This window comes from Bubalus kerabau, chromosome 1 (genome assembly GCF_029407905.1).
Source record: "Bubalus kerabau isolate K-KA32 ecotype Philippines breed swamp buffalo chromosome 1, PCC_UOA_SB_1v2, whole genome shotgun sequence".
In the NCBI taxonomy this organism is placed as follows: domain Eukaryota; kingdom Metazoa; phylum Chordata; class Mammalia; order Artiodactyla; family Bovidae; genus Bubalus; species Bubalus kerabau.
Genome location: NC_073624.1, coordinates 148,782,571 through 148,809,760, shown reverse-complemented (window position 1 = coordinate 148,809,760; position 27,190 = coordinate 148,782,571). Strand labels below are relative to the sequence as shown.

At 45.4% G+C, this 27,190-nt stretch overlaps 1 protein-coding gene across 1 annotated transcript in view; it reads right to left on the bottom strand.

Annotated features, from left to right (window-relative positions):
• HK1 (hexokinase 1) overlaps positions 1-10,226 on the bottom strand; it is a 99,698-nt gene extending 89,472 nt beyond the window's left edge. The window contains exons 1-2 of the mRNA XM_055534866.1: positions 10,211-10,226; positions 1,985-2,081 (exon numbers count right to left, since the gene is read on the bottom strand). Of these exons, the coding sequence (XP_055390841.1) occupies positions 1,985-2,011 (27 nt within the window). The 5' untranslated portion in view covers positions 2,012-2,081; positions 10,211-10,226. The remainder of the gene's footprint in view (positions 1-1,984; positions 2,082-10,210) is intronic.
• Positions 10,227-27,190: the final 16,964 nt, after the last annotated feature.

Genomic DNA, 27,190 nt, shown 5'->3' with positions numbered 1-27,190 from the left:
TGAAATCTCGCAGATATTTGTAGGCCTAGAAAGAAGAGTGAGCGGTCAGTAAAAAATATTGTCTGGGGCTTGGGATAGCCAGGGAACCAAAGAAAAGAAAACTGAATGAACCATATAATTTTTGGCCCTTTGTTAGATGAAGAGTAGGAATTCAATATTCAAAGCACAACATTCCTAAGCTTGAAACAACTGGAAATAGAACTGTCCTGAGGAAGTTATGGTTTGAGTGGCATGCCTTGCCCTGAGCCTTAAGTTTGATGTGAAGGTAGAAAGAGCGCTGGTTTTGGGTCAGAGAGACCTGAATTTATATCCTATATCTGCCACTGACTAGCTGTGCAAAATTAGGCAAGTAATTTAACCTCTTCAAGCCTCAGTTTCTCCATCTGTAAAATGGGAATAATACCTGCTTTGTTGAGCCTTTGTGAAAATTAAAGGAATGTCAACTGAAGTGGCTGGCATGGGGTACTGCTCCTGAAATGGCAGCAGCTGCAGAAAAGATCATGGATTTATACAGAAGCACAGGGCAACACCACCAACTTACCCCAACTCACCCCGGGCTACTTGAGAGCTCAAAGCAGCCTCCAAATCAGCAGTTTTCAGCTTGTGTCTGAGACCCCAGAGCCCATGTTCCTCTCTGGGCCCCCAAGCACCATGGAGGACCAGTCCTAGACCCACAGATTGACCTCAAATTCCAAGTGCCAGTGGCCAAGCCTGCTGACTGCCACCTGGCGCCTCTGACACTGGCTGCTTTGTGCCCCCAGTCCAAGGCTGGCCTGGCCTGTTTTAAACACTCAGTGGCATTCTGCCTGGAGCTGGCAAAACCAGGCAGGGGCACAGGAGAGGGGCAGTGGGGACCAGGAGAGGTGGCAACAACACCCCAGATAAACCTTCTAGTTGGGAGGTCCTCCTCCTCCTTTGGGCAGGCAAAACTTGTCTCGTTCTGATTGTGGAGTAAAGGAGATAAGGGAAGGAAAAGAAGTTGAAGACCAGGGACCCACAGAGTCTCTGACTGTAACCAAACAGGTGCCTCAGATTCCACAGAAGAGGCAAAGTCTGAGCTTCCACGTGGGAGTTAGAAATGAGATTAAATCCAATTCTCTCAACACCCTGCGAGGTAGGGAGGATGTGTTTGGGCTATACTTTGCAAAGTCCATCTCATAAATGATGAAAGGCGCATTTTAAACCAGTCTTGCAGGACTGAGGGAAAGAGCCCCCACCTCACCCCACTCCTGTGTGCCCAAGCCCCTCACCTGGAGGCTAAAGCAGCTCACAAGCTCATATTTGAGAATTAATTTGACACCCAGGAGTGCTTTGGGCCACAGGAGTGTTTAAGATGTAAGATGCTGGTGTGAGAGAGTTCTGTCCCCAAGACTTTAGCTCTGCGATTGTCCGACTTGTCTGTTGGGCTTAAAACCCCTCAGTGACTCTATTTCCATAATTTTAAAAAGGAGCAAGTGTGTCCTTGCCCAGAGGGGCCAGCTGCAGCACAAGTTAATTTAAAATGAGCCAGCCCACTCAGAACATTGTCCTGTAAACATCTTCCAGGATGTGTTTCAACATCCAGAGGAGCAGCAAAGCTGTCTGTAAGAGGCAAGAATGGGCTTCAGCTTTTACGTGGCAACATAGAAAACAGCCCTGGAAGTCTTCTCTTAGATAGAAACAGTCACAGTCTTGTTTACATCACACATCTGTGAATTTGCAGATGACTATCTAGGAAGCAGTTAAACAGAGGGGTTACATGAATAATCCTCTGGGCTCACCTTAGTCAGGACATTTCTGGCTCAGGTGAAAATTAAACTGCACAGAGAAAGGCTGGATCTGAGGGGCTCCTGACTTGTTCCATAACAAGTCCCTGCAGGGTTCTTGGTCTGGGGCTTCCATTGTAAAATGGATCCTAATGTAACTCCTGCCAGAGAGAGTGGGCTGAGCAGGAAGGGGCACATGTGACCTTGTGAAGTCAGAGAAAAGCTAGAGGAGCTCTTACCCATCCTCGCTGGCAGGTCTGCCCCATGGTGGGGAGGACACTTGCTGTCTGGAGGTTCTTTCCTCTCTTCCACTCTCAGCAGCAGGGGCGGTGACACCTGGAGAAAAGCAAAGTCCAGAGGATGCAGCGTCAGGGGCTTGTCACCTCGTTCCTGTCCTCACCAGCTGGGATGCTAAAGAGGCAGATACGGAGGACTAGAGGCTGACTGTAGGCCCATGTCTCCAAAAGTAAACTGTCATGAGGTTTCTGGCAGCTTATTATTCCAGAAGAAACTCCCAGGAACTTAGTCTGCAGGTGGTGCCTCATCCCAGCCTCAGCCGCCTCTGCTTAGAAAGAGGTCTGGTCTTGGGTGCTGCTTTGGGGAAGAAACCAAGTAGGAATGGAAATTAGCCAAGACAACTCCAATGTTTCAGAAGCATGATCTTCATCACAGTATCATTCTTCTCCCATGTGTAAAACAGGGTAGGGACTTCCCTGGTGGTCTGGTGGTTAAGACTTCATCTTCCAATGTAAGGGGTGCCGATTCAATCCCTGGCTGGAGAGCTAAGATCCCACATGCCTAGCGGCCAAAAAACCAAAATATAAAACAGGAGCAGTATTGTAACAAATTTAATAAAGACTTTAAAAATAGTCCATATTAAGAAAAAAATCTTAAAAAAATAAACAAACAGGGTAGGGAGTATCTCTGGGCTTCCCTGGTTGCTCAGCTGGTAAAGAATCCACCTGCAATGCGGGAGACCTGGGTTTGGGAAGATCTCCCCGAGAAGGGAGCGGTTACCCATTCCAGTGTTCTGGCCTGGAGAATTCTATGGATTGTACAGTCCATGGGGTCGCAAAGAGTCAGAAACGACTGAGCGACTTTCACAGGGAGTATCTCTGTGTAAAAAAATAATTTTCTAATTACAAAAGCAATGTACACTCATCACAACAAAAGTCAGAAAATACAGACAAGTAGTTTAAAATTTTAGATCAGCTTCATTCCTACAGAAACCAGCTCTATTAACATTGTGGTACCTGCCCCTTCCTTATATTTTTCTCCAGATAACTACATACCAATATGAATACAAAGATGGAATCATGCTATAATATACTTTTAAAATCTACTTTTTTCCATGGAATACGATATTATGAATATCTTCTCATGTCAATTAATCAAGATCTCAGTGGCTTCTCTGGTGACTCAGTGGTAAAGAATCTGCCTGCCAATGCAGGAGATGTGGGTTGGATTCCTGGGTCAGGAAGATTCCCCTGGAGAAGGAAATGGCAACACACTCCAATATTCTTGCCTGGGAAATTCCATAGACAGAGGAGCTTGCTGGACTACAGTCCTTGGGGTCGCAAAAGAGCAGGACATGACTAAGCGACTAAACAACAACAACAATAATCAAGATCTCATCATTTTTTGTTGGTTACACTGAGTAGAGATTTAGAATTTGTATACAGAAAGGCTAATTCAAGAATCCTTATTCAATAGCCTAAAGTCAGAATTCATAGCAATATTATTGTCTCTACATATCATGAACAGCTTACAAACATAATGTGATTTGCCTAACAATTAGGGTGCTGCAGCAAATCCAAAGCCTCCCTACAATTTGGGGCCTTTTCAGTTCTCAGAGGGTAAGCCAAGAGTCCAAGCTTCTAAACACTGGCGTAAGCTGGGCATGCAGCCACTGAATCCCAACAGTTCAGGGTGTGTGAATTCTGCCAGAATTGGTCTTGGCAGGATATCTGGAGCACCCCTGACACCCCAAAGCCTCCCTGGCCCAGCTCAGAGGCATAAACAAAACTTGTGGGGTTGCTTTGTTATTTGTTTACCTAAACAAAATTTCATTTAAAGTTCACACTTAATTCCTTTATCCCGAGAATTTCTGGAAGAGAAAAGACACAAACTTGGCTATCAAATATCCTTCAGAGAATTTAGAAATATCAGTGCTTTGACATTTACTTGCTAACTGCCACCCCAACTCTTCCATCAGAGGATAAGCTCCCAAGATATGGGGACTTTGTGCATTCCCTGGTTCTAGGCACATGGTAGGTGTCGAACATAGTCTACAGGTTGGGCTACTTGGTTTGGAGCCCTATTCAGCCACATAATAGCCTTGACTCTGGAAAAGTTACTTGGCCTATCTGAGTCTCAGTTTCCTCAACTGTAAAATGGGGCGAATAATAATAGAGCCACACAGGAATGAGGTACATACACTTAGAAGCTTGGCATCTAGTGCATATTCGGGATATGTTCGTTAACCATCATTCCTGTTGATTGATAAGCAAATTTACTGAAATTCAAAACAGCTGTGGAAGAAGAAAGCGCTTTTATTGAGAGCCAGAAAAGGCTTATAATTAGGGGGCACAGCCTGTTCAGAGATGGTTTAAAAAAGTGAGTCCACAGGGAACACAAGATAGTTTGTTGGGGTGACTGAAGATGCTATCAGGACTTTTATTTACAACTTTTAAAATCTCAACCTGTAACTTTTTTAGGCTAGTCTTTATAATGTGTACATTATTTTAGTACCTTACTAACTGTATATAATTTTTTAAAAATTGAGATATAATTCACATACCAAAAGAGTCACATTTCAAAGTACGTGTATACTTTGGTGGTTTTAGTGTATGCATAAGGTTGTGCAAACATCAGCACTATCTAATTCCAGGATATTTTCATCACCCTCAAAGAAACCCTGTAGGGAATTCCCTGGCTGTCCAATAGTTAGGACTCCATGATTTCACTGCTGAGGGCACAGGTTCCATGTCTGGTCAGGGAACTAAGATCCCAAGAGAAGAGTGGCACGGCCAAAAAAAAAGAAAGAAAGAAAGAAACCTTGTACCCATCAGCAGATACTCCCCACTTACTCTCCCCACCCTAGTCCCTGGCAACCACTAAGCTACTTTCTTCTCTGTGGATTTGCCTATTTTGAACATTCCACATATGTGGAATCATATGTGTATAAAATCTCAAAATAATTAAAATACATGCATTTGGGAATGTGCCTGCAAAAGTATCTTACCAATAGAGTGCATGACCAAAAAAGTTTGGAGACATCCGGCTGGGAGTGTAAAGCCAGCTTAGTTTTATCCTTGGTTCCTCTTAGTTTGCTCCACAGGTGCTAACAAAAGGTAATAAGCTCTATCAATCTAGTTCTAATGAAATTCCAATCATTGGCACAGTCCAAAGAAAAGTATGACCTATGGGCAACAAACATTTTGCTTTGTAATTTATGATTTAATTCAATTTTTATAAAAAGAATGCTAGATAGAATAACAAAATAGCAATGCAGCCTAGGACCTGGGCTCAATCCTTGCTCTGCTACTTACTGAACTTCTCTCTGTTTCCTTGTCTCTAAGGTGGAGGTCATAATAGGTGACAATGAATGACCCTTCTCTACTTTCTTTTTTGGCAGCACCACACGGCTTGCAGAATCTCGGTTCTCTCATGCTTGCGTGTGTGCATGCTCAGTTGTGTATGACTCTGCAGCTGCATGAACTGTAGCCTGCCAGGTTCCTCTGTCCATGGAACTGTCCAGACAAGAATACTGTAGGGGGCTTCCATTTCCTCCTCCAGGGGATCTTCCCAACCCAGGGATCAAACCCAGGTGTCCTGCATCTCCTGCATTGGCAGATGGATTATTTACCTGGGAAGACCCTGAGCTCTCTCACCAGGGATTGAATTCGGGCCATGGCAGCGAATGCCTGAAATCCCAACCACTAAACCACCAGGGTACACCGCTATTTGCACTAGAACATGGCCTTAGTTAGTGCTCTAGCTCTGTTCCCCTACTTACCTGGTAAGGGTAGTGTGTCAAATTTATTTCTAAGCAATATCTCCTAGGACAAAGATCATCCCTGATTGGTAGATTGCTCTTGGTTGGACAAACTATAAACACTAGATAGAATGCCATAGCTTTGGGTTTCCCTCAGAGTGGTGATTCTTGTACTGTCCCCACAGGGACCCTGGAAGATGTCCCCATGGAATTGTTACAAGAAAATTTGTCTCCTGTGGGGAAGGGAGATTTTAAGCTAAAAGGAATCCTGCACCTGCCTGATGAGATTTTGTCTCCTCCTATCTGTGAACTGCTACACAGACTCCTTCAGAAAAGAAGCACTTGGACTTGTCCTGCAGGCAAGCTGTGGTTCCTGTCGTATTGTCTTGCATGCAGAATGGGGCCAAGTGTGGCCTGTAGCAATCTTTGAATCTGGAGGTTTAGTAGAGTCTAGGAACTCTCCTGATGTGCATTGCAGATTAAGTAATATGGAAAGCCTGGCATACATAAGTACTTAATAAGTGACAACTATTAGTACTAAATAAATATGGCCATTATTATTATTAATACTATATCTACACTTACCAACTCAGAGCAGGCAACAGATTATTCTAACTCAGAGAAGCTTAGGTGTGGGTATCAAGCTGCCAGATATAGCCTCATTATGAAGCATGAGAAAATACCTCTCTGTAATTCTCAAAGGTGAAATTATAAAGATGTCCATTCACCAAGTATTTATTTGTACTAGATGTTAGGAGCACTGTAGTGAAAAAGATTGACACATTACCTGCCCTTGCAGAGTTTATAACAATTAAAGAGCAATGATAGTGTTAGAATAGGAAAAAGGAGTCCAGAATGGCGATGGCTAAAAGACAAAGAAGGGAAAAGCCAGTGAAAATAGAACAAAGGAAGGTCTGAGGACCGAATTGAAGACCTCAGGTAAAACAAACAGCCCTCCTGGCTAGCCCAATTTGCATAGGGCAGGTCAGGGGAAGGAGAACAAACATAAAAACAAGAGCCAAAATTGGGCTTCTGTTCTCTTCAGATCGTTTGGGTCGGCCCACCCTCATGCCTTGAGGATGTATTTTCCTTTGCTTGCCAAATAAAACTGAGCTGTAACACTGATCCGTCCGTCACTTCAAATTTTTGCTGCGGTAAAACAGAACCGAGGAAATTACAAACTCCTCGGACATCTATGGTGCCGTTTCTTGGATTTAACCTGGCTGAAAGAAGCTCAGCTTGGTCCCTGCAAGGCAGAGGTCAAACACAACAGAAGCCCAAATCAGCAAAAGCTCCTGCAGTGGAAGCTGAATGCAAAGAAACCTCAGCACAGTGGAAGTGACAAGAAGCCCAGCATGCTGGAAACTGGGACAACAAAAACAAACTCAGCAGAAAACTCATGCAGCTCAGTCCCAGATTCTAGAAGACCTCTGGTTGGGGTAGGAAGTCCTCGCCCCTATGGCTTGAAGGACATATGGCTAACAAAATCTTAATTCCTTTACAAGCTCCTGTTGCTTGTCTCCTTGAACACCCCGCAAACAGGCGAGTGGAAGTGGGTGCAATTGAGGAACTCTGGAGAGGCTACTCCCCAGTGTGTTACAAAGGCTCCACCGTCCTCTGTGCTCTTGTAGCTGTTGCCCAAGCAGGTGGGGGTTCTTCTGTCCTTAATCTTCTTTGTGCCAAGGATCAGGCCAATGAAAACTGTGAGCACAGGTCAGGTATTTAGTAGATTTTCCAGCAGGTTATGTAGGGGATTCCTTGGCAGGTTTTTCCCACTGCTTTTTCCTCCCATCCTTCAGGTCCTCTCTCCTGAGACTTGAGCCTGGCCAAAACCTATGGTGCCTGGTTTTAAGACCTAATGAAGCTCAGGGTCTTGATGTCTCATTGCAAAAAAATTCAGTGAGAGACACAGCAATAGGTAAGAAGTGGGTTTGTTTGGATTTATAGAGAAGTACAGTCCACAGGGTGTGGGCTATCAAAGAGGGTGAATGTGGTGGCCATGGAATGTGGTATGGTTAGTTTTTCCAAGCTGGGTGATTTTGTATGCTAATGAGTGGGAGGGCCATCCCAACAATTGGGAAACCACCAACTCCTTGGTCTTTAGACAGTGCCTTGGAACTGTCCTGGCACCTCTGGGTGTGTCATTTAGCTTGCAGATTGAGGATCAAGGTTTAGTTGAATTTGACTTGTCATCTTGAACCCATTTGATTTTAATCAGTTTATGTTATGTCCTTGGGCCATGTCGTTCTTTCAAAATTTGTGCCCTGCCCCCTTCCCTCCTGTTACATGCTCTTTTCCTGAGCCCACAGTGTTGTCTGGGCTCACAATGTTGCTGCTACAATCTTCTGGATGGACAAACAGAAGATAGCTAGCTCTTGCAAGAGAAATACTGTGTAATAGCCAATCTTTCTAGATATTCAGGCCTTCATCTTCCATGTTTCCTATAACATGTGCAACAACAGCATCTCTCAGTGAACCTGCTAGGGTGGGTGACAGGCACACAATACCTGCTAGAAGTCCATCTGTTGGTGGCATCCCTCCAAGGGCAATTGGGCTTCAAGGGATAATGTTTGCCACTTTGGGAGTTAGCCCTGCAGGCTGTTTGGGCCCAGACCCTTACCATCCTTCTCCTAAAGTTACAAACATACCCCCAGATCAAATCTCCACTCCACTTTTACGGAACATCTGGTTTGTTGCCTCTTGTCAATTTGTTCTTAAGCCACTTACTAACTCCTACAACCAGGACCCTCCCCCCCTTGTAGGTAACATTGCTCCATCCTGCTTAGTATTAAAATACTCTTAATGCCTCTAACAGGACCAGATAACTCACTCCTTTGTCACTACTTCTGTTATTACCTAGAGTGGGTCTATGACAATGAAATGTTTACCACTGAAAACACCCTAAACTGCTCTTATGGAAGACTAGGAGAGGAAATCAGTGATTTACGTTCCCTCAGAGCAATAAGAAAATCGCATGGATGGAGGAGCCTGGTAGGCTACAGTCCATGAGGTCACAAAGAGTCGGACACGACTGAGTGACTTCACTTTGACAGAGCAATAAGAGGATAAGGCTTATGGCTGTTTCACCAGGTTCTCAGTCTCAGGGCACAGACTTGGATCGCTTTACAGCATGGTATCTATTCCCTTCCACAGTGGACAAACCAGCATTGAGTTAAGATTCAGTTCAGTTCAGTTCAGTTGCTCAGTCGTGTCCCCTTAATTCTACCCAGCAGTGGTCACACTGGAGACCTTGGGGATGCCCAACTCCAGTCCAGGGTCCCCAGGAAGTCGACCTGCCTCGACCTGCCTAGGGATCTGGTCCTTGGGAGGTTGTCATGCCTCAACCTGCTTGGGGATCCGCCTGTCCAGGGATCCCAGGAGGTCGACATGCCTCGACCTTCCCAGAGACCCAATTCTCAGGAGGCTGACCTGCCTCGACCTGCTCAAGGATTCAATCTCCAGGAGGCTGTCAGGACTCAGCCTACCTGGGGATCTGCACCCTGACCCAGGGATGCCTGGCTCTCAGGTTGCAACAGTACTGGGTAGGATAAGCTTTAGAAAGACTCACCTCTAATGAAGTTCACCCATAAAAATAGAAGGAGGCCTATTAGGTTTTTTTTTTTTCTTTTCCTGCCTGTCATTACTGTCTTTCAGATGGGAAATAACCAATCCACTTCCCAACAGATGCCCTTGAGATGCATCCTTGATAACTGGAAGCTGTTTGATCCTCTAACCCCAAGGAGAAGTCGCTTAAAATTCTTTTGTGCCACTGCATGGCCACAGTATCCTCTGGGGGACAAGGAACACTGGCCTGAGGATGAGAGCTTAAATTACAATACCATCCTGCAGCTAGATTTATTCTGCAAAAGACAAGGGAAATGGACAGAGATCCCCTATGTCCAAATTTTCTTCCAACTAAGAGATATGAAGGAACTCTGTCTTAAGTATGGGGTTGTGGTATGCCCTAAAAGTGAGCCTACTAGGCAAATGGTGTGAGGAACAATCAAGAGAAGGAAGCTCCTCATGAAGGCTCATCTCCCATGGCTCCTGAGTTGCCTGGCACTCCTTCCTTGTATCCAAATGTGCCCCCATATCCAGGACCACCCGCTCCATGAAAGCCAACTCGAGTGTGTCCCTTAGTTGAAACTGGAGGAGAATTCAGACCAACCAGGGTCACAAGCCCTTCTCCCTCTTAGAACTAAGACAGATCAAACAAGACCTGGGAAGCTATACAGATGACCCAGGCAAATATATAGATACATTCCAACACATTACCTTGGCCTTTGACTTGACATGGAAGGGTATCATGGTCATATTTAGTAAAACTTTATCTGACCCTGAGCATGCTAGTTTTCTGTAAGTATGGTTTCAGTGTGTCTGCCCTCTGATGCCCTCTTGCAACACCTACCGTCTTACTTGGGTTTCTCTTACCTTGGGCGTGGGGTATCTCTTCACTGCTGCTCCTTACCTTGGACAAGGGGTATCTCCTCACCACCGCCCTTCCTGACCTTCAACATGGGATAGCTCCTCTAGGTTCTCCTGCGCCCGCACAGCCACGGCTTCTTGGAGGTAGGGTTGGTCCTCCCAGCCGCCGCCCCTGGCCTCGGGCGTGGGGTTGCTCCTCCCGGCCGCCGCCCCTGGCCTCGGGCGTGGAGGCGTGGGGTAGCTCCTCCTGGCCACCACACCTGGCCTCGGGCGTGGGGGCATGGGGTAGCTCCTCCCGGCCACCACCCCTGACCTCAGACTCAGGGTAACTCCTCTCGTCACCGCCCCTGAACTCTGACGCGGGGTAGCTCCTCTCGGCCGTTTCTGTGCCGTTGCAGCCTGGCACTCTCGGCCGCTGCCCCTGACCTCGGACGTAGGGTAACTCCTCTTGGCCACCACCCTTTGGGCATGGGGTCCTCCCGGCTTCTGCCCCTCACCTCGGATGTGGGGTAGCTCCTCAGGGCTGCAGCCACCTGCGCTTAGTGCACCAGCAGCAGCCGCCTGCCCAAGGTAAGAGAAACCCAAGTAAGGCGGTAGGTGTTGCAAGAGGGCCTCAGAGGGCAGACACACTGAAACCATACTCACAGGAAACTAGTCAATCTAATCACACTAGGACCACAGCCTTGTCTAACTCAATGAAACTAAGCCATGCCCATGGGGCAACCCAAGATGGGCGGGTCATGGTGGAGAGATCTGACAGAATATGGTTCACTGGAGAAGGGAATGGCTAACCACTTCAGTATTCTTGCCTTGAGAACCCCATGAACAGTATGAAAAGGCAAAATGATAGGATACTGAAAGAGGAACTCCCCAAGTAGTAGGTGACCAATATGCTACTGGAGATCAGTGGAGAAATAACTCCAGAAAGAATGACGGGATCAAGCCAAAGCAAAAAGAATACCCAGCTGTGGATGTGACTGGTGATAGAAGCAAGGTCTGATGCTGTAAAGAGCAATATTGCATAGGAACCTAGAATGTCAGGTCCATGAATCAAGAAAAATTGGAAGTGGTCAAACAAGAGATGGCAAGAGTGAATGTCGACATTCTAGGAATCAGCGAACTGAAATGGACTGGAATGGGTGAATTTAACTCAGCTGACCATTATATCTACTACTGCGGGCAGGAATCCCTCAGAAGAAATGGAGTAGCCATCATGGTCAACAAAAGAGTCTGAAATGCAGTATTTGGATGCAATCTCAAAAACGACAGAATGATCTCTGTTCATTTCCAAGGCAAACCATTCAATATCACAGTAATCTAAGCCTATGCCCCAACCAGTAACGCCAAAGAATCTGAAGTTGAACAGTTCTATGAAGACCTACAAGACCTTTTAGAACTAACACCAAAAAGGATGTGCTTTTCATTATAGGGGACTGGAATGCAAAAGTAGGAAGTCAAAAAACACCTGGAGTAACAGCCAAATTTGGCCTTGGAATACGGAATGAAGCAGGGCAAAGGCTAATAGAGTTTTGCCAGGAAAATGCACTGGTCATAACAAACACCCTCTTCCAACAACACAAGAGAAGATTCTACACATGGACATCACCAGATGGTCAGCACCAAAATCAGATTGATTATATTGTTGGCAGCCAAAGATGGAGAAGCTCTATACAGTCAGCAAAAACAAGACCAGGAGCTGACTGTGGCTCAGATCATGAACTCCTTATTGCCAAATTCAGACTGAAATTGGAGAAAGTAGGGAACACCACTAGACCATTCAGGTATGACCTAAATCAAATCCCTTATGATTATACAGTGGAAGTGAGAAATAGATTTAACGGCCTAGATCTAATAGATACAGTGCCTGATGAACTATGGACTGAGGTTCGTGACATTGTACAGGAGACAGGGATCAAGATCATCCCCATGGAAAAGAAATGGAAAAAAGCAAAATGGCTGTCCGGGGAGGGCTTATAAATAGCTGTGAAAAGAAGAGAAGCGAAAAGCAAAGGAGAAAAGGAAAGATATAAGCATCTGAATGCAGAGTTCCAAACAATAGCAAGAAGAGATAAGAAAGCAGCGATCAATGCAAAGAAATAGAGGAAAACACCAGAATGGGAAAGACTAGAGATCTCTTCAAGAAAATTAGAGATACTAAGGGAACATTTCATGCAAAGATGGGCTCAATAAAGGACAGAAGTGGTATGGACCTAACAGAAGCAGAAGATATTAAGAAGAGGTGGCAAGAATACACAGAAGAACTGTACAAAAAAGATGTTCATGACCCAGATAATCACGATGGTGTGATCACTGACCTAGAGCCAGACATCCTGGAATGGGAAGTCAAGTGGGCCTTAGAAAGCATCACTACGAAGAAAGCTAGTGGAGGTGATGGAATTCCAGTTGAGCTATTTCAAATCCTGAAAGATGATGCTGTGAAAGTGCTGCACTCAATATCCCAGCAAATTTGGAAAACTCAGCAGTGGCCACAGGACTGGAAAATTTTCATTCCAATCCCAAAGAAAGGCAATGCCAAAGAATGCTCAAACTATCGCACAATTGCACTCATGTCACACGCTAGTAAAGTAATGCTCAAAATTCTCCAAGCCAGTCTTCAGCAATATGTGAACCGTGAACTTCCTGATGTTCAAGCTGGTTTTAGAAAGGGCAGAGGAACCAAAGATCAAATTGCCAACATCCACTGGATCATGGAAAAAGCAAGAGAGTTCCAGAAAAACATTGACTTCTGCTTTATTGACTATGCCAAAGCCTTTGACTGTGTGGATCACAATAAACTGTGGAAAATTCTGAAAGAGATGGGAATACCAGACCACCTGATCTGCCTCTTGAGAAATTTGTGTGCAGGTCAGGAAGCAACAGTTAGAACTGGACATGGAACAACAGACTGGTTCCAAATAGGAAAAGGAGTACGTCAAGGCTGTATATTGTCACCCTGCTTATTTAACTTATATGCAGAGTACATCATGAGAAACGCTGGGCTGGAAGAAACACAAGCTGGAATCAAGATTGCCAGGAGAAATATCAATAACCTCAGATATGCAGATGACACCACCCTTATGGCAGAGAGTGAAGAGGAACTCAAAAGCCTCTTGATGAAAGTGAAAGTGGAGAGTGAAAAAGTTGGCTTAAAGCTCAACATTCAGAAAACAAAGATCATGGCATCTGGCCCCATCACTTCATGGGAAATAGATGGGGAAATTGTGGAAACAGTGTCAGACTTTTTTTGGGGGGCTCCAAAATCACTGCAGATGGTGACTGCAGCCATGAAATTTAAAGATGCTTACTCTTTGGAAGAAAAGTTATGACCAACCTAGATAGCATATTCAAAAGCAGAGACATTACTTTGCCAACAAAGGTTCATCTAGTCAAGGTTATGGTTTTTCCTGTGGTCATGTATGGATGTGAGAGTTGGACTGTGAAGAATGCTGAGCACCGAAGAATTGATGCTTTTGAATTGTGGTGTTGGAGAAGACTCTTGAGAGTCCCTTGGACTGCAGGGAGATCCAACCAGTCCATTCTGAAGGCGATCAGCCCTGGGATTTCTTTGGAAGGAATGATGCTCAAGCTGAAACTCCAGTACTTTGGCCACCTCATGCAAAGAGTTGACTCATTGGAAAAGACTCTGATGCTGGGAGGGATTGGGGGCAGGAGGAGAAGGGGACGTCAGAGGATAAGATGGCTGGATGGCATCACTGACTCGATGGACGTGAGTCTGGGTGAACTCCGGGAGTTGGTGATGGATAGGGAGGCCTGGCGTGCTGCGATTCACGGGGTCGCAAAGAGTCGGACACGACTGAGCGACTGAACAGAACTGAGCATGCTAGGGTCTTAAAGGAAGCCCAAAGGTATGCTATGGGGCTTCACATGTCAAGAGATAAATACCCAGTGGGGGGAACTGCAGTACCCTTCTCAGATCCTAATTGGAATTATAATGACCCTGAACACATCTGGGTAAGGGATCATTCTCTAATTTGTGTAAAGGCAGGACTAAAAGCAGCCCAGAAGAAAGTAATCAGTTATGCCTGGGGCTCAGCAATAACTCAGGAGCCCAATGAGAACCCCATTGCCTTTCTGGAAAGGCTAAAAGAGACCCTCCAGAAGTTTATCAATCTGGACTTAGACTCTTACGAAGAAAGGTGATTTTAAAGGACAAATTCCTGTCCCAGTGTTCATCAGACATCAGGATAAAGTTACAACAGCTACAGTAGCAGGACTGTGCTGCCTCTTTAGATGAGATCATCCAGACAGCCACCAATACCTTTTATAACAGAGAACAGGAGACGGAAGTCAAGGCCCAGGAAAGGGAGAAAAGGAAAGAGACAAGCATGCTGGACACCCTCCAGGGAAGCCTTATGGTAAACCCTGAGTCCTTGAAGGACAAAGCACAAGGCAAATGCCTAATCTGTACACAGGCAGGACATTGGGCCTAAGAGTGTCCAAACTGTGACTAGTCTCCTAAAATGTGCTACAAATGCCATCAGTTAGGACATTGGGCGACACTCTGCCCTCAGGACCTAAGAGCCTCAAGGTCAAGTACCAAGCCTTCCCTCACGATGGTTCAAGAGGACTGAAGTGGCCGCTTCAGCCAGCCCGCCTGTCACAGGTAACCATCACGGGGCTGGAGCCAAGGGTGCAACTGGATGTGGCAGGTAGGTCCAAGAATTTCTTGATTGACACAGGGTCTATCTACTCTGTCCTGACCTCCTACTCTGGAGACTTCTCCTCCCAAAGCTCTACCATTTTGGGTGCTACCGGAAAAACAGTTACAAAAAAATTCACCCAAGCACTTCTTCATTGCTGGGATGGACAATTATTTTCCCACAAGTTTCTGGTGGTCCCTGAGTGTCCTATTCCCTTATTGGGAAAAGATCTTTCTCTGCTTCAAAATCTTGCAGCTATTGCAGTCCTGATAGAAGATGCTTTAAAACTCTCTCTTGCAGGCAAACTATTTTTATCAGCCACCAAGTGAAACAACTCCTGGATGGGAGAGGCCATTTATGAATGTCTGATCAAAGAATCCTCAGATATCAAGTAGTTCTGATGAAAAGTCCAGGCCTGACAATATCCCTTTGTAAGGTTCTTAACCCAGCTACCCTCTTGCCTATCCCTGAGGGCTCTCTCCCCTTTCACTCTTGCCTAGAAACCTTGGACCACTGGACAAAATCCCGAGAGGAATTGTCAGAAGATACTCTGATCCTGAGGAAATCTGGTACACTGATGGAAGCAGCTTTGTCTTGGATGGAAAAAGAAGACCAGATATGCAGTAGTCTCCAATTTTGAGACCATAGAGGCTAAAACTTTGCCACCAGGTACTTCAGCCCAATTAGCCCTGACTTGAGCTTTAGATCTGGGAAAAGGGAAAAGAGTAGCCATTTACACTGACTTCAAATATGCCTTACTGGTGCTACATACAAATGCTGCTATTTGGAAAGAAAGAGGCCACTTGACCACCTGAGGGTCCCCAATAAAATATGGTGATCAAATCCTTAGGCTCTTGGAGGCAGTTCATCTGCCCACTGAAGTTCCAGTCTTCCATTGTAAAGGACACAAAAAAGGGAGCATGGAAGTGGCACAAGGGAACCAAACAGCTGATCAGGCAGCTAAGAGAGCAGCATTACAGAACAATGACCTAATAGGGGTTGCCACCTTAGTTCCACAGACTAATTTGCCAGAAACTCCTTCATAGACTGAAGGTGAGACTCTAAAAGCTAAGAGTGAGGGCTTTCAAGAAGATCATATGGGGTGGTTCCAAAAGGAGGGACTTCTTTTTCTGCCTGGGAACCTCCAATGGAGGTTGGTTAACTCCTTACATGCCACCACTCATTTAGGGGAAAAGGTCCTCCAAAGATTACTAGAAAGGTCCTTCAGAGGAACAGGCCCCCAAACAACTATAAGGCAAGTTGTCTCCTCTTGTCCCACTTGCCAATTAAACAACCCCCAAGGAGCTCGAAGACTCCAGCTGGCCCAGTCCGTCCAATGACATGGGACCTACCCAGGAGAGGACTGGCAGATGGACTTCACACAGATGCCAGTTTTTCAAGGTTATAAACCCCTACTAGTCATGATAAATACATTCACAAGATGGATAAGGCTTTCCCACCTGGACTGAGAAGGCTGAGGAGGGGCAAAAAACCTGCTCCATGAAATCATTCCAAGATTTGGTCTGCCCAGTTCATTACAAAGTGACAATGGGACATCATTTACTTCTAAGGTCACCCAAGGGGTCTCTAAAGCATTGGGCATTACTTATTATTTCCATTGTGCCTGGAGGCCTCAGTCTTCAGGAAAAGTAGAGAGAGTCAACAAATTCTTAAAATCAGCAATAAAAAAGATAACCCAGGAGACCTCCTTGGGATGGAAGGAGGCTTACCAATAGCTCCCCTCCACACCCATATTGACCCTAAGGAACAGGTTGGTCTTAGTCCTTATGAGATGCTATATGGGAGACCTTTTGTTTATGTCAATGACCTCTTCCTAGATGCAGAGGCTCAAACCCTCTGGTCTTTACCATGGCTATTGGGCAATTCCAACAAGATATACACTTGTAGGGTGTCAACCAGGACCCGAAAGATTCTAAACAGTCACCACTAATTAAAGTCCTAATTAAAGTCTGGAAAGATAGGTCCCCAAAGGCTCAAACTCCAGCTCACATGGAAGGGCCCTTACCCTGTAATACTTTCTACCCCACAGCAGTTAAGGTACCAGGACACAACTCCTGGATTCACTACTCACGAGTCAAACCATGGAAGAAAACAGAAGAGGTCACTCAATATACCTGTGAACTCCTGGTATATTGAGTGACCTCTTCTGTTTTCTTAAGTATCCGAGCTCTCAGATACCTATTCAGGACTACAAATGAGTGCCATTCTAATGAACAACCCCAAAATTAAGCTTCTAGGGATAAGATTTCTCAGGGCAGTTCTAAAGAGCCAACACAGCTTAGCAGGGGTTGTACTCCAAAATAGACAGGAGACGCATCACCAACGCGATGGACATGAGTTTGAGTAGGCTCTGGGAGTTGGTGATGGACAGGGAAGCATGGCATGCTGCAGTCCATGGTGTCACAAAGGGTTTGACATGACTGAGTGACTGAACTGAGATCTCTTGATCCCTGAACAAGGAGGGACTTGAGACATCTTGAATGAGACATGTTGTTTCTGGGTAAATACCTCCAACTAAGTTAAAGAAAGCCTCACAGTCCTCAAGAAAAACCTTCAGATCCTACAGGATCTCAAAGAACGAGTTGGAGAATTCTTGGGGTGACTACAATCTCTCTTTGGGAGATCCTTCTCATGGCGAGGGGGAATTTGGAGTTGGCTAATGCGAGTTCAGAAAAACATCTATTTCTGCTTTATTGACTATGCCAAAGCCTTTGACTGTGTGGATCACAATAAACTGTGGAACTTCTGAAAGAGATGGGAATACCAGACCACCTGACCTGCCTCTTGAGAAACCTATATGCAGGTCAGGAAGCAACAGTTAGAACTGGACATGGAACAACAGACTGGTTCCAAATAGGAAAAGGAGTACGTCAAGGCTGTATATTGTCACCCTGCTTATTTAACTTATATGCAGAGTACATCATGAGAAACACTGGACTGGAAGAAACACAAGCTGGAATCAAGATTGCCAGGAGAAATATCAATAACCTCAGATATGCAGATGACACCACCCTTATGGCAGAAAGTGAAGAGGAACTAAAGAGCCTCTTGAAGAAAGTGAAAGAGGAGAGTGAAAAAGTTGGCTTAAAGCTCAACATTCAGAAAACAAAGATCATGGCATCTGGTCCCACCAGTGGGACTATTCTGCCACTTCATGGCAAATAGATGGGGAAACAGTGTCAGACTTTATTTTTTTGGGCTCCAAAATCACTGCAAATGGTGATTGCAGCCATGAAATTAAAAGACGCTTACTCCTTGGAAGGAAAGTTATGACCAACCTAGATAACGTATTGAAAAGCAGAGATATTACTTTGCCAACAAAGGTCCATCTAGTCAAGGCTATGGTTTTTCCAGTGGTCATGTATGGATGTGATAGTTGGACTGTGAAGAAAGCTGAGTGCTGAAGAATTGATGCTTTTGAACTGTGGTGTTAGAGAAGACTCTTGAGAGTCCCTTGGACTGCAAGGAGATCCAACCAGTCCATCCCAAAGGAGATCAGTCCTGGGTGTTCATTGGAAGGACTGATGCTAAAGCTGAAACTGCAATACTTTGGTCACCTCATGCAAAGTGTTGACTCATTGGAAAAGACCTTGATGCTGGGAGGGATTGGGGGCAGGAGGAGAAGGGGATGACAGAGGATGAGATGGCTGGATGGCATCACCGACTCGATGGACATGAGTTTGGGTAAACTCCGGGAGTTGGTCATGGACAGGGAGGCCTGGCATGCTGCAATTCATGGGGTCGCAAAGAGTCAGACATGACTGAGCGACTGAACCGAACTGAACTGAATGCCCCTGCTGCTGCTAAGTTGCTTCAGTCGTGTCCGACTCTGTGCAACCCCAGAGACGGCAGCCCACCAGGCTCTGCCGTCCCTGGGATTCTCCAGGCAAGAACACTGGAGTGGGCTGCCATTTCCTTCTCCAATGCATGAAAGTGAAAAGTGGAAGTGAAGTCGCCCAGTCGTGTCTGACTCCTAGCGACCCCATGGACTGCAGCCTACCAGGATCCTCCATCCATGGGATTTTCCAGGCAAGAGTACTGGAGTGGGGTGAATGCCCCTACTAATCCTTATTATCACCATATTGATGCTGTTTATGATTGCCCCATATATTATCAATTGTTTAACCCATTTGTCTCTGCCCAGGTCAACAAGCTGAAACATGCAGTGCCAGTTCAACAAGGATATAGAAAAGTACACCCCAACCACAGAAAATATCACTCACCCTTAGATGGACACCATTATAAAGACTCTGAGGCTTGAGACTAGCAAGAGGGGGAGGCCCAATGCCCCTCACCATCCCAGCTCTGCAGGAAGTAGCCAGAGAGACCTCGATGTCTCAATTCCCAAAGAATTGGGACTCCCATCTCTTGAGGGGGGAATGTTAGGTAGGTAGAATAGGAAAAAGGAGTCCAGAATGGTGATAGCCAAAAGACAAAGAAGGGAAAAGCCCCCAAAAATAGAACAAAGAAAGGTCGGAGGACCGACCTCAGGGAAACAAACAGTCCTCCTGGCTAGCCCAATCTTCTCCTCACGTCTTTTGGGTCGGCCCACCCTCACGCTTTGAGGATGTATTTTCCTTTGCATGCCAAGTAAAATTGAGCTGTAACACTGATCCGTCTGTCGATTTAAATTTCTGCTGCAGCGAGACAGAACTGAAGAAATTACAAACTCTCCCAGCAGTAGTGCACTGTGATGGGGAAGAACGAGGAACTATGTTTTAGGAATCCAAGGAGACTTCTCAGAGTAAGAACACCAACCTCTGGCCCATGGCGCAGAATCCTAGGTTGAATAAAAACTGGAGCCCTGGCACTCCTCTTCTCCCTTTCATCACTGTACGCACGGCAGATTGTTGCAACTGTGGATAGGTTTCTTTGTATCCATGCCCTTGGGTAGTTCCCATATACAAAGACCCAGGTTTCACCAATGACTTGCCTTGGGCAATTGGCCAATAGCCACTGTGCCACAGGAAAAGACTTGAAAAGTACCTACACATAAAGGGCTTTCTCTTGTTGCTCTTGGCAGCCCTGCCACTGCTGTCATGGGAAGAAGCCCCTGCTGGCCTACTGGCTAATAAGGAGCTACAGTGGGGCAGAAATAGCCATCCCAGTTGCGTATCTGTGGCTAGCCAGCCCCCGGCCAACCAGGGAGTTGACAGAAAGGCAGGAGTGAGTCTGACCAAGACCAGCCACATGTGCCTCAGATCTGCAGTACCACTGTGATAATGTGATTTACAATAAGAAATATACATTGGGTCTTTGTGTCTGTTCCTGGCACATAGTTCCTAAAACCCTTGTAATTTCCTAAGTGATAAAAATAATGGGAGACTCTTTTGTTACAGTATTTGGTCTTTTGTCCTCAAATAGCTTCAATTCCAGACACAACTCAAGCGATCAAGGGGAGTGCCTTATTATTCACAAGCCCCTTTCAAGTTTATGTTAATGAGGATGGGGCTAGTTGCCAGGGGGAAACAGCCCTGCGATTTGAGGGTTGGAATTTCAGGCCCCTCTCCACCCCACTGCCACACCACCCATGGGGAAGGGACAGGGGCTAGAAGATGAATTAATATCAGTTAGTTAATCAGTCCTGTCTGTGTATTGAAGACTCCTTGAAAACCTAAAAGGATGGGGTTCAGAGGGCTTCCAGGTTGATGAACACATGGAGGTTCTGTGAGGAAGGTGTACCCGGAGAAGGCATGGAGGCTGGATGTCCCTTCCCACCTACCCTGCCCTATGGATCTTTTCCATTTCGTTGTTCCTGAGTAATACACTTATAAACTTTTTTCTTTTGGCCATGCCACACAGCTTGAGGGATCTTAGTTTCCTGACCAGGGATTGAACCTGCACCCTCAGCAGTGAAAGCACGGAGTCTTAACCACTGGACCACCAGAGTATTCCCAAGTTATATCCTTTTATAATAAACTGGCCATCTAATAAGTAAATTGTTTCCCTGAGTTCTGTGAGCTGCTCTAGCAACTTAAACTTGAAGAAAGGATTGTGGGAAATTCTGATCTACAGAGTCAATTGGTCAGAAGCACAGATTACAACCTGGATTTGTGACTGGCATTGAAGTGAGGGTGGAGAGGTGGCCTTGTGGGATTGAGCCCTTAACCCATGGAGTTGGTAGATGGTGTCAGAATTAAGTTATAGAATGGTCTATAATTCTAGTGTCATGGAATTGTTTGGTTTGGGAGAGAAACCCATCCACCTGGTGACCAGAAGAGTATGGAGTGAGTAGAAGATACACAAATGAAATGGATCTTCCTTTACAACCATTCAGTTCAGCCCAGCCTACATTGCTGTAACACAGAATCTCAAGCTTATTGTTGTAAGCCACAACGTATGTTTGTTGTTTTTTTTTTAATTTCTTGGCCATGCCACATAACATGCAAGATCTTAGTTCCTGGACCAGGGATTGAACCTGTGCCCCCTTCAGTGGAAGCATGGAGTCGTAACCACAGTTCCTCCAGGGAAGTCCCTGGGGGTGTTTTTTTAACATTGCAATAAATAACTGAACCCTCCAGGAGCATCTATAATAGGAAAGTGCTGATCTAGGAGCCAGAGAGCTGCCTCCCTCTAGCCTGGTTCCACCAGCTGCTACCTAAATGGTCTCGGGGAAGATGCTCAACCCCTCCAAGCCTCAGAGTGTCACCTGATCACAACTACTCTCTTGTCTACTTCAGTAGGTCATTGTGAAGATCTCATTCAATTACTTGTATCCCTCAAGGAAGCTATTAGCATGGCCTGAATGGCAGCTGGCCGTAAAGAAACTTTGCCTTCCAATAATTAATAATGCTATAAGAAGAAAGAGTTGCATTTGCACTTCTTATACATTTTTCCCTTTGATCCTGGTAACACCTTTGCAAGGGGGATAATACGACCGACACTCAGTTGTAAGAAGATGCGGACATTCAGAGAGGTGCTGTAACTTGTTCAAGGTCACACAACAGGACACAGGGAAACAAGCACGGGGGATGATCTCACAGACTCCCGAGACCTTGTCCCCCTCCACAAGCTGCCTATCCTACAGAGTCTCTGTCATGTCATCCACGCCTCCTCGTGCCTCATCCTCCTGAAGGCTGGAGTGGAGTGAATCACACACTCCCCAGGTCCAGCCCCTCTCCAAGGAGAGTCTGCAGGAGCTGAGTTGCCCACTAGCATTCAAAGCAGTTCGTCAACACATTCTACATGCACTCTTTCTGATACCCAGGCAGCTTCCCAAGTCTAGTTCAAACACTACCCTGGATCACCAAAGCAACCTAACAGAGAATAAACGTCCATCTTTCCCATTGGTATTTGTTTCTTAAAGACACCACGGGTCTGTCACATGGCCGAGAAGATTATGCTCTCATCCTCTTCTTTGCTGGCTTCCTATCTGCTGTTACCCAGGAGATGGGAATGAGGGGAGAAAGAAACCCTCGGGACTGGCCCAGGGCACTCAGTGTGAAGGTCATTCAAAGCAGTGTTTCTTTTTGTTAAGAAACTGCTTTGGCCCAGAGCTCATGTGGAAATTGGTGGTATTTCCACTGGCCCACTGTGGTTCTATCAGCATACACACCCTCCTTCCTTCTAGGAGCTGGCATTACCCTGTAAGCCCATTAGTCCTCTTTCTGGGACTCACACAGTCTCTCTTCAACTCGCTTCTCAGAATTTAGAGCATCTGTGTAAATTGAGAGTTGCCCTTCCCAAAAAAACCTGGCACAGTCAACATCTTAACACAACTTCCAAACAGATGCTTCATTTCTTGAGTCATTTACCTGAATTTAAGTCATTAAATTTAAGTCAATTTAAGTCATTTACCTGAATTTAATAACAACAACAACAAAAAAAATCCACAATTCATTTGCACATATTAGTGATCAAATTCCTTGTTGGTTTCCAGATATGCTTTCTTGGTATCATCTGAGACTTTATGAGAGAGCATGAATCTTCGAATCAAATGACTTCAAATCTTTCCCTTAAACAACTCACTTGGAGGTGATTGTAACTAGCAGTTATTGAGAGCATATTATTTCTCAGGCACTGCTACAAATAAGTCAAGACACTAATTCACAAGAACATATCATAAGTAATATCACCCCATTTTACAGATGAAGAAACTGAGGCTCGAAGAGGTCAAGTAACTTCCCAAGGTCACACAGCAAGTAAGTAGCAGAGCTGAGATTGGAGATCAGATTGGGTCCAGCTCCTGCACTTTTCACTTCTGTACTACACTCTCCCTCAACAGCAGAGCATCAGCTCAAACACTGACATTAATAAGAAGGGCAAATGTTACTCAGGGGAGAGAGACCCTTTACAGTTTATTAAGCTATGATGAATACCAGTACAGCTTTTACCTTAAAAAAAAAAAATCAGTGTTAGCCCAGTTATTTAAAACCTTAATTAAAGACTTAAATGAGTTTGGGTCCAGTTGAAAAATCACTGCGTAGGGCTTCCCTGGTGGTTCAGGAATTAAGAATCTGCCTACCAATGCAGGGGACATGGGTTCAATCCCTGGTCCAGCCAGATTCCACATGCTGTGGAACAGTAAGCCCTTGTGGCACAACTACTGAGCCTCTGTGCCACAGCTACTGAAGCCCACGCACCCAGAGCCCATGCTCTGCAACAAGAGAAGCCACTGCAGTGGGAAGCCCGTGCACTGCAATGCAGAGCAGCCCCTACTTGCTGCAACTAGAGAAAAGCCTGTGCAAAGCAATGAAGACCCAGTCAGTGCCATCAAAAATAAATAAATATATCACTGGGTGAACTTAGGAAAGTATTTGTCCCTCTCTGGGGTTCTTTAGTCAAGTAAGTAAGTGTTAGTCTCTCAGTCGTGTCTGACTCTTTGCAACCCCATGGACTGTAGCCTGCCCGGCTCCTCTGTCCATGGAATTCTCCTGGCAAGAATACTGGAGTAGGTTGCCGTTCTCTTCTCCAGGGGATCTTTCTGACCCAGGGATTGAACCTGCAGCTCCTGCATTGCTGGCAAATTCTTTACTATCTGAGCCACCAGGGAAGCCCTTAGTCAAGTATGTGGGTTTGAACTCCAGGATCTACCCTTTGAGATCATAGTATCTCTTTATTCGTCCTGTTTTACACAGGACAGGAAGCTGTCTAATGCAAGGGTCAGGGAAGGCGTGGCTCCGGGTAGAGTCAGACCACCAGGTTTTGGCCGCCCACTCACTTGCCTTGGGATGACTTGAGACACCTCTGCTGGCTCTTCACTTGGTCTCACTTTCATTCTTCCAAAAGGACAACATATGCTGCCTTGCAACCCAACTGTTGATTCTTGGCACAAAGCAAGTGTGGGTGGGTGTTTGGCTCTTTTCTTCCTTGGGAACAATGCACTGGGTAACAGTTCTTCGGTTGGTTAGTTGGAGTCCTGAGAACAGAAAGGGACAAAAGATGCATTTGTCACTGTATCAAGGGTCACCAAAGGCCTGGAAGGCATAGAGGCTGCTCCAGCATCCTGAGGATGGAAGGACACAGGCCTTGTTTTCAACAAAGGGGATGTTACTATGGCCTTATGGGCAGGGGCTGGGGACCTTGGTGCCCTTGACATTCAGAGGTCAAGGTTATGGTTGTGCTTTATGGTTATAAAGTTCTTTGTCCCACTGGGATCTCACAGAAGCCTTGGGTGGGAAGGACAGGAATGGTGACCGTGGTGAAGAGGATGGTGAAGACGGTAATGGCAGTGGAAGCCCCAGTACACTGAGCCCTCACTGTGCCAGGTACTGTGCTAAAGATTTCCTATGTATCGACTCCAGAGGTTTCCCCACAGCCTTAGGAAATAGAAACCTTTTCCTTATACCTAGGGAAGCTGAAGCTTAGGGAAGCTGAAACTTAGAGAAGCTGAGTCAGAGGCTCATGGAAACACAGCAGAAAAAGCAGAGCTGGCTTTTGAACACAGATCTCTCCCATCCTGGGGCTTGACTTCTGCATTTTATGGGTGCAGCAGCTGAGGCTTAGAGTTAGCAAGTAGCTCAGAATTAGTAAAACCAACTCAGGTTTTTAAATCTGGGAAGAAATGAAATGCTCAGGTTGGTGGAAAAAATAGAGAAGATAAACCTCATCCGGGCTTTCCTGGTGGCTCAGCGGTAAAGAATTTGCCTGCAATGCAAGAGCCACAGGAGATGCGGGTTCGATCTCTGGGTTGGGAAGACTCCCTGGAGAAGGGAATGACAACCCACTCCAGTATTTTTGCCTGGAGAATCCCATGGCCAGAAGAGCCTAGGGGGCTACATGTGCATAGGGTTGCAAAGAGTCAGACACTACTGAAGTGACTTAGCAGGCACACACACACAAACCTCATCTATTGGTGCCAGACTGAGCTGAGGTAGACCTGAGCCAAAAGTCCTAGTTACTGTCCCAGGTTACCTCCTCCTTTCCTCCTTCCATCAATAGGCCCTTCTTTCAGGACAAAAACCCCTGCTCTTCCACCTTCTTTCACAATCCTGGAAGTAACCTACTACTGTCCCTTCACCTCTTTCTTGCTTAAATCCTGCCCTCATGGAGCTTAGAGTCTCTGGAAGAGAGAGATTAGTTAAGAAATCATATGAAGGAATTGCCTGGCTCCAGTGGTTAGAACTCTGCACTTTCACTGCTGAGGGCAAGGGTTCAATCCCTGGTTGGGGAACTAAGATCCCGCATGCCACACCATGGGGCCAAAAGCAAAAGAAAATTTTAAAAAGTTTTAAATGCCTTTCTCTGAATGGAGTATAGCCTTTCAAAATTGTACATTGCTATTTTGTACACTGTAACATATAATATTGTACATCAACAATATTTCAATAGTATAATTGTAAAGAATAAATAACAAAGCAACTTAGAAAAGAAGTCAGAAATTCTCTGGCAATCCAGTGATTAGAACTTGGCGCTTTCAGTGCTGGGGCATGGATTCAGTCCCTGGTCAGAGAAATCCCACAAACCAAGCAGCATGGCCAAAAATAAAAATAGAAAGTTTTTTGAAAGTCACACATTACAAACTTTGGATCTGAGACACATTGGTCTAGGTCAGAGTTTTCTTTTAAAAAAAAAAAAAGATTTTTTTTGTTGTGGACCATTTAAAAATTCTTTATTGAATTTGATACAATATTGCTTCTGTTTAACATTTTTGGTTTTTGGCATATGGCATCCTAGCTCTCTGACCAGGTATTGAACTCGAATCCCCAGCATTGGAGGGTGAAGTCTTAACCACCAGACCACAAGGGAAGTCCTCAGAGTTTTCTCTGAGGCCTCTGAGCCAGGGAGAAGTGAGTCTTGATGAAAGAAAAGGAGAGAAGGATGAAGGAGGAGGGTGTGCCCTAAAACTGATTATTAATCTATCCCTCCAGATTTGGGTCTTACTGAGAGTGGACTGGCTTGGGCCTCTAGGGTTCTCAAATGGTTCTCAAATTCTTCTCCCTGGACCAGTGGTAGCAGCATTATCTGGGAACTTGTTTAAAATGTACATTCTCTTGGGAGAAGATAATAGCAAATGAAGCAACTGACAAACAACTAATCTCGAGAATATACAAGCAACTCCTACAGCTCAACTCCAGAAAAATAAATGACCCAATCAAAAAACGGGCCAAAGAACTAAATAGACATTTCTCCAAAGAAGACATACAGATGGCTAACAAACACATGAAAAGATGCTCAACATCACTCATTATCAGAGAAATGCAAATCAAAACCACTATGAGGTACCATTTCACACCAGTCAGAATGGCTGCGATCCAAAAGCCTACAAGTAATAAATGCTGGAGAGGGTGTGGAGAAAAGGGAACCCTCTTACACTGTTGGTGGGAATGCAAACTAGTACAGCCACTATGGAGAACAGTGTGGAGATTCCTTAAAAAACTGGAAATAGAACTGCCTTATGATCCAGCAATCCCACTGCTGGGCATACACACTGAGGAAACCAGAAGGGAAAGAGACACGTGTACCCCAATGTTCATCGCAGCACTGTTTATAATAGCCAGGACATGGAAGCAACCTAGATGTCCATCAGCAGATGAATGGATAAGAAAGCAGTGGTACATATACACAATGGAGTATTACTCAGCCATTAAAAAGAATACATTTGAATCAGTTCTAATGAGGTGGATGAAACTGGAGCCTATTATACAGAGTGAAGTAAGCCAGAAAGAAAAACACGGATACAGTATACTAACGCATATATATGGAATTTAGAAAGATGGTAACAATAACCCTGTGTACGAGACAGCAAAAGAGACACTGTTGTATAGAACAGTCTTATGGACTCTGTGGGAGAGGGAGAGGGTGGGAAGATTTGGGAGAATGGCATTGAAACATGTAAAATATCATGTATGAAACGAGTTGCCAGTCCAGGTTCGATGCACGATACTGGATGCTTGGGGCTG